The sequence below is a fragment of the Manacus candei genome, unplaced genomic scaffold, assembly GCF_025592945.1.
Source record: "Manacus candei isolate 608988 ecotype Guabito, Panama unplaced genomic scaffold, ASM2559294v1 h1tg000078l, whole genome shotgun sequence".
In the NCBI taxonomy this organism is placed as follows: domain Eukaryota; kingdom Metazoa; phylum Chordata; class Aves; order Passeriformes; family Pipridae; genus Manacus; species Manacus candei.
This window is the reverse complement of record NW_026138126.1, coordinates 1,297,845-1,305,740: the sequence shown is the minus strand read 5'-3', so window position 1 is coordinate 1,305,740 and position 7,896 is coordinate 1,297,845. Positions and strand designations below refer to the sequence as shown.

The 7,896-nt window shown below is 51.4% G+C and overlaps 1 protein-coding gene across 2 annotated transcripts in view; it reads left to right on the top strand.

Annotated features, from left to right (window-relative positions):
- Positions 1 to 1,162: 1,162 nt before the first annotated feature.
- ADAMTS10 (ADAM metallopeptidase with thrombospondin type 1 motif 10) overlaps positions 1,163 to 7,896 on the top strand; it is a 50,431-nt gene continuing 43,697 nt past the window's right edge. Inside the window, exons 1-2 of one of the 2 annotated variants that reach the window (XM_051810579.1) lie at positions 1,163 to 1,322; positions 1,581 to 2,787. In XM_051810579.1, coding sequence (XP_051666539.1) covers positions 2,700 to 2,787 — 88 coding nt within the window. In that variant the 5' untranslated portion in view covers positions 1,163 to 1,322; positions 1,581 to 2,699. Of the gene's footprint in view, positions 2,788 to 7,896 lie in introns of both variants that reach the window. The other variant, XM_051810578.1, reaches the window with a different exon arrangement.

Here is a 7,896-nt window from a genome sequence, read left to right as displayed (position 1 = left end):
GTCATGGTGGAACAGGGCAGAATTCCTGCCCAACCCTCTTGCCTCCCCCACTTGCTTCCCTTTACCTGTCACAGGGAAACACAGCAGCCCAAGATGAGACTGAGTTTTTGCCCCATCAGGCAGTTTATTCTCATGGTGGCTCATAGGATGCACAATTTTTGAGGCCACCATTGTCTTGTGTCCAGGCTTTGCAGAAGAAAACCTGGCAAATGGCTCCAGATGTGACTGGGGAGACCAGCCCAAGGCCTCACTGATGGTCTTTGACCATTTTTAACTGTAAATAAGCACCTAAGTAAGTAAATAGGCAGTTTAAAATCTCAGTATTTAAAATGTACAACTCCAAATTGTGATTTAAAGATGAATGTTTCATCCTCCCAGTCACTCTGTCTAGTAGGGAAAAATCATTAACTTTGATTAATGGCTTTAAGCTGAAAGAAGGGAGATTTAGATTAGATATTAGGAAGAAATTCTTCCCTGTGAGGGTGATGAGGCCCTGGAACAGGTTGCCCAGAGAAGCTGTGGCTGCCCCATCCCTGGAAGTGTCCAAGGCCAGGTTGGATGGGGCTTGGAGCAACCTGGGCTAGTGGAAGGTGTCCCTGCCCATGGCAAGGGTTGGAACAAAATGGGCTTTAAGATCCCTCCCAATCCAAACCAGTCTAGGTTTCTATGATAATTACTGGGGCAAGAACCATCTCCCAGATTTCCTCTTACACCTCACCCATGCAGTCTGTGTCCTGTGATGGGTGTTATTCCAGCCCCCCCCCAGCACAAATTGCATGAATTGCATAGTAAAGGTGGGAAAACAGAAGTAGAAATAAACTTTCAGGGTTTCAGACTCCCCTGAGGACACGAGGTGATGGGGAGCATGACAGAGCCCAGGAGGAACCAGACTGTGCTCCAGCCAGTTGGTAGCCTTCACTGTTTAAAACATACAACAGCAGAGCAAGGCAGGGTCTAATAATGTTATTCCAAGTGTTTCCTTACTGGGATGAGGACCACACACATGCCATGGCTGTTGACACCTTTGCAATGAGCACCCTCCTCCCATCTCCAGCCTCATCTTCCCAGCAGCTCAGGAGCATCTGTCCTGCTTTTCCCAGCCATGCTCCAGCAAGTCGAGATTCAGGATATATTTATTTATCTGTCATCTTTGCAAGGAGGTTTATGTTTTGCTACAGGGCTGCTCTGGAGCAGAGCATCACTGCTCAGATATTTGGGATTCTCCGGGCTCTGGTGAGGTATGTGCTGTATTCATCACATACGTCATGGGATCGCTGGATGGAAACAAAACCCACTGGCTTTACACAACTCTCCAGCATGATGTGAGTTTGTATAATTGCCTCAGACTGAGTGGGAATCATCTGCAAGCCAAAAATCTTTCACTGAAGCAATTAGCAAACCATTTTAAATAAAAAATGCTATTGGAATCTCAGGATCCATTTGTGGATGGGGCTGAGGGTGAGTTCACTGAATGGCTCCTTTGTTCTCCATCACTTTTTTATGGTTTGGCCAATACACTCTGGGAGCAAGTGCTCTTCCTTCTGTGCAGTGACAGTCATTAGGGTGTGTTTTAAATCCAGGGAAACCAGTAGAGATGATTTCTTGGTTGCTGCTGATGCTGTTCTTTCCTGCTCCCCTTTAAGAGATCAGGTAACCCAGACCAGGTCACTCTTTGATCTGTGCTTTCTCGTGGGTGTTGCCACAGGACAAAGGGTTCCCACTGATTCTGATCTCCTTTCCTCAGGTATAGGTTATATTCCAGCCCTTAGTGCTGCTGTTGGAGCAGTGCTGGCAGAGCCCCTGGGTGTGCAGTGTCCCTGGAGCAGGACAACGTGGTTTTGCAGTGCCGTGAGCTGATGTGGTTAATTATGGCTGCTTTCACTTTGCATCCTGTCCTCTTGCACTCTTTCCATCTCACTCCTCCAAGATTGGGCTTTCCTCATTCCTGAACCCTGTGTTCTCCCTTATATCCTTCTCTCCCTTTGTGTCTCCCAGTTGCTTCCCTCATTCCTGCACCTCATGTTCTCCCTTGTGTCCTTCTCCTCCATCATTTGTCTGTCCCATTCAAAGCTTTTATTCCTGCACCCCACGTTCTTCATGTCCTTCTCCTCTATCCTTTGTCTCTCCCTTTCTCTCTCATTCAAGGCTTTCCTCAGTCCTGCACCTCATGTTCTCCCTCGTATCCTTCTCCTCCATCTTTTGTCCCTTTGTTTCTCCCCTTCAAGGCTTTCCTCATTCACCCTTCACCCCATGTTCTCCCTCACATCCTTCTTGTCCATCCTTTGTCTGTCCCATTCAAAGCTTTTATTCCTGTACCCCACGTTCTCTGTCGTGTCTTTCTCCTCCATCCTTTGTCCCATTGCAGGCTCTCCTCATCCCTGCACCCCGTGTTCTCCCTGGTGTCCTCCTCCTCCATCCTTTTTCTCTCCCACTCACTCACCCCACCCTCTCCTCCGCAGGGACAATGCCTGAGGTCCGGATTAGCCCGTGCTGACCCCGCTGTGCTGGCCCAGGCCCAGGACCCTGCAGGGACACTCCGGCCTCGCTGCCCTGGGAAGAGCACAGAGCGGCCAAGGATGCCTGCGGAGGGACTGAGCACTCCTGTCTCCACATAAGCAGTGCCTGAGGGAGAGACATGTTGGGACAGCGCCCTCCCAGCTGGCACAATTCTCCCTGCACTGAGACAAGCAGCGCTGACCATGGCAGTGGCTTGGAGGCTTCTCATGTGGACTGTCATCCTCGCTGCGGCCGTGGGCACCTTCCCTGCTTACACCTTCCAGTCACAAGGTAGGGATTGGAGTTGGGAGGGGAGCTGGGTCCACCCACAGCTGCTGGCACAAACCCTACTGCTGCTGGCACAAACCCTACTGCTGCCCTGGGAAGTGTTGGGGTAACGTGCTGAGGAGTGGATGAAGATACCTCCACCCCTGCTGCACTGCTCCGGAGCTGCTCCTGCTGCATGTCCTATGTTTTCCATTGCCCTGCAAGGAAAGGATGTGTTTTTTTCTTGGATTGGGACTTTTTGCAGAATTCAGAGCAGTCAGGTCTGTACAGGGCAAGAGCCACAACAGGCTTAGGAAAGGAAGGCGATGTGGTGACAACAGGGAAGCTCCCCTTCCACTTGGGTGGAGCAGCACATCCTTGGATGAGTAGAAGCTTAGGAGGGTTGTGTGTGTGCAGCCAGCAGGTCTCTGGTGTGTGCAGGGATGGAGGGCAGTGCTGGAGCACCCAAACCATCTGCCCAACTGAGCCTGGACAGGCCTGTGCTGCTGGAGGAGCAGTTTTAGTTTGGACACATGTTTCTGTAAGTGATACCGGTAGTAACTGCTCAAACCTGCTCAGGCATGAGCACTTTGTACCCATCTTGTGTGTCTGTGTGGGATTGTTGGGGTGTCCTGTGCAAGGCCATCAGTTGGACTCCATGATCCTGATGAGTCCCGTCCAACTCAGCATATCCTGTGATTCTGTAATGGTCTTGTGTTTAAATACAGAGTCACACAATGTGTGACTGCAAGAAAAGCAGAATTTGGGTCTCTTGTACCTGGATTTGTGCTTTTGTGTCTGATTTATTCCAGGTTAGGAGTGAATGGACTGGAAAGTGAGGTGGGCTGGTTTGTGCCAGCCTAGAGTACAAAACAGCACAGGCAGGTAGCACAGGGTAGTTAAACTACTTAGTGCTACTATTTTTATGATCATTTTTTAAGAAGTTTTAAGAACTCCCATCAGGCACCAGAGGTGAGAAGGAAGAGCTCTGAAGTCAGACATTTATCAGTGCAAGGTGTTAAAACTTACTTAGGCAGCCACAATCCTGACATCTGACGTGTGCCCAGATCAATCCCAGCAGGGTGAAAGTGGGTGACATTCCCTGGCTGGAGTCAGGTGACATTCCCTGAGCAGTGTAGGATGGAGTTACCATGTCCATGGGTTGTCTTGTGAAGCAGAACTGGAAAGAGGGACAAAGGCAGCCAAAACCCCACACCATCCTGGGGCTGGGCACCATCTCAGTGCTGCCTGTGGAGGCAGCACAAGGAGAAACAACCAAACCCTGCTGTGCAAAGTTATACAGGCAGATTTTCTTTTAAAAAGTCACCCATTTTCTGGTCCTGTTGACCAAAGGCTCTGGCAGTTCCTGGGGGGACTGTTCTGGGTCTGGCAGTTCACACCTCCCTCCATGTGCAGCCCCACACTCTGACAGGGATGGTGCTGCCAGATCACCCCCATCCTGACTCACAGCACCCCAGACCCTCCCTGGGCACGAGTCCCCACTCTGTTTGTTAATATACCTCATTCTAAACCCGAGGGCTCTCCAAAATTAGTGCATTTGTGCTTTCCTAAATGCCCTGAGCTGGCCAGGGGATGAGCCTTAGCCCATAACGTTGTTGGGAGTGTGGTTGTCCCAGGGATTGCAGTCTGTCCCCTCCCCAGTCCCTGTCCAGTCCCAAGGGTCACAGAATCACAGAATTTACCGAGTTGGAAGGATCCCACAAGGATCATCCAGTCCAACCCTCAGCCCTGCACAGGCCCACCCCCAAGAGTCACACCCTGTGCCCCAGAGGATCATCCAAATGCTCCTGGAGCTCTGGCAGCCTTGGGGCTGTGCCCACTGCCCTGGGGAGCCTGGGCAGTGCCCAGCCAGCCTCTGGGGGAAGAACCTTTTCCTGAGATCCAACCTGAGCCTGCCCTGGCACAGCTCCAGCCATTCCCTGGGTGCTGTCCCTGGTCCCCCCAGAGCAGAGCTCAGTCCCTGCCCCTCCTCTGCCCCTGCCCAGGCAGTTGGAACTGCACTGAGGTCTCCCCTCAGTCTCCTCTGCTCCAGCTGAACACACCAAGTGCCCTCAGTGTCCTCCCACGGCTTCAAATCAAGGCCCTTCCCCATCTTCATGGCCTCCTTTGGACACTCTCCAATGGCTCAATCCCTTCCTTTCACTGTGTCCCCCCCAAACTGCCCCAATGTTGAGGTGAGGCCGCCCCAGGGCAGAGCAGAGCGGGACAATCCCCTCCCTGGTGCCCCAGGACAGGGTTGTCCCTCCTGGCTGCCAGGGCACTGCTGACTCAGGGACAACTGGCACCACCAGGACCCCCAGGGCCTTTCCTGGCACTGCTTTCCAGCCTCTCATTCCCTGTCTGTCCATCCGGGGTTTCTCCATCCCAGAATCCAGCACTTCCCCTTGTTCTTCACGCGGTTGGTCACAGGCCCATGGGCCCCTCTTGCTGTCAGAGGCCTGTTTTAGTCTCCTGCATCCAGAACAGTGTTGGTGTTACTCAACACTTCACCACACTGCTGAGACAGTCAGGACATAATCCCCACAACACCTTCTCAAGAGGGTGAAATGCTGTTATCTCCTCTGAGCAGTTGGAGAACAAAGGCCAGTGTTTTCAACAAGCCCCTGATCTCCACTGAGTGACTGTCCCCAGTCAGCACCAGCAGGACTCCTGTGCCCTGTGTGCACACGACTCCAGGTCGGGGTATTTGCTTTATGCAGGAGAAAGATTAAGGTATCATAGTCATGAGCTCTAATTATCTCTATGGGAAACAGCAGCTGGTGTTGAGGCCTCTGCAAGCCCAGGAAGTGTAACGAGGTTCCAATGTAACCGTGCAGGGAACAGCAGCTGAAATCATTGGAACAGCTTGTCCAGAGCAGCTGTGGCTGCCCCATCCCTGGAAGTGTCCAAGGCCAGGTTGGATGGGGCTTGGAGCAACCTGGGCTAGTGGAAGGTGTCCCTGCCCATGGCAGGGGGTGGAACAAAATGGGCTTTAAGGTCCCTCCCAACGCAAACCATTTTATGATTCCACGATTGTGTGAATTGACCATGGATCCAGCATGTGCTCACCAGAGCTGAGTGGTTTTTGATCCAAAGGGAATTTTCTGTTAGGTCCTTAGTTTAACTACGGTGATAGATCAGACATTCCCATTTTATAGAACATTAGGTGGGGCTGATCTTACTGTTCCTGGTTACTTGTAAACCAGTGGACCCTTGAAGGACATAGTGAGGCTGCCACAGTGCTAGGGCAGCCTGAAGCCAGGGGATTCCAGAGGACTTTCTACAACCATCCCTTGGGAATCATGTCTGGGCTGCAGCTGGGGTTCCTCTTTGGTGACAAGACCAAAGAAAACATATGCTTCCTCTACATCCTTGAAGCAACTCAGTCATGAGTGAGGCAATAGTGAGGACACAGGAGGGAATAAAATCCTCCCTCCTCACCTTTCGTTCTTCTTCTGTTTATTCAGCTTCCCCCTCTGCCTGCCCCGTGTCCTTTCCCTTCTTCTGCCATCCCTGCTCTCTTCCCACCAGAAATGGGACAATGAGGTACCTCTGCCCACATCCCATCCCTCCTCCTCCCCAGCTTTCTCCCTTGCTCTCTTCCAGGAGGTTTGTGGTCCTTCAGGGGTGCCCAGTGTCCCACACAGCCATGGGCAGGTTTTCCTGGAGAAAGGCTTTTTATAGCCTCTCTTCCACAGCAATTTGACAGGTCTCTGCAGACACCAAGTGCTTATCTCCAGCGCAGACCCTTCTGGTCCAGTGGGTGCAGCAGAGCTCAGGCCAAGGTCTATTCGTGGAGTGTGAAGTGGCTGAGGGTCAGAGGGCACCTGACAGAAGGGCCAAATGGAGCTCCCAGTATGGTCTGTAACATGGGGAGTGATGGAGAAATGAGGGATCTGGGGAACATCTGTGATGTAGGATGGAGTAGACAGGGTTGGGGAGTAAGAGATCTAAACCTCTTAGAGACTAAATTAATATTTTACATTTTTAGAGAAGAGGAGGAGGCAGCTGTGACACTGGGTGGGGACAGTGACATCTTTCCTGTGTTGAAACTCTCTCTTCATTATCAACACTCTGCATGACTGTCAGCAGAACCGTCACGTATATAACATTAGATACTGGGAATATTAGATCTAGATTGGATATATGGAAGAAATCCTTCCATGTGAGGGTGGTGAGGCCCTGGCACAGGTTGCCCAGAGAAGCTGTGACTGCCCCATCCCTGGAAGTGTCCAAGGCCAGGTTGGAGAGGGCTTGGAGCAACCTGGGCTAGTGGAAGGTGTCCCTGCTCTTGTCAGGGGGTGGAATGAGATGATCTTTAAGGTCCCTTCCCAGCAAAACTATTCCATGATTCTGTCTTTGGTTATTTTTTCCATTTGTGGCATTCCCACTCGAAGGCATCATTTCCTAAAACATTCCTGTGACCAGGATACTGTTCCTAGGCTCTCCCTGTCCTTCATTTCCCAGGGTGACATCCCTGAGAAGATGCACAGTGACCAACACCACAACACAATCAGATTCTCACACACAACTTCACCCTCAGGCTCTGGACACCTTTTTTCCTCCTAGATATGCTTCCAGGTCAGGATCAGAGACTCCAGCCCAGGCTCCTAGGACCTTTGTAGTCACAACATGCACAAACTTCCTTCTGATTCACTCTTTTTCAAGCCCACGTGGGCTGCAAAGAGGGAAAAAGAAAAACAAGGCACTTCCCGTAACAAATTTTTCCAAGCCTGAAGTCATTGCTGAAGTGCAAATAGTCACCCTTGTTTGCATCACAGGGGATGCAGGAGAAGCTGGAGCACAGGAAGTTAAAAACTAATAATTATTTCTGGCTTGTTGAGGCAAGGGAGAGGTGCTAGAAGTGCTCATGGTCTGGAAGGAGGGAAGCTAACCCCTAAACCCAGCTGGTGGGAAGGAGTGTCCCACTGCTGGTGGCCAAGGAAACTACTCTGTCAGGCTTCTACACTGGAAAACACACCAGAGGAAAGGGAACTTTCCAGTGCTGCCCTGTGGTGAGAGTGGAGTTTGGAGTCCAGGTTTCTGTTGGCTGGGAAGGCTTTGAAGATGGGTGCTGTGGAGCCAGGAGAAATGCAGCCACCCTGGAGCAGCCTGTTTGCTTAGGAAGCAACT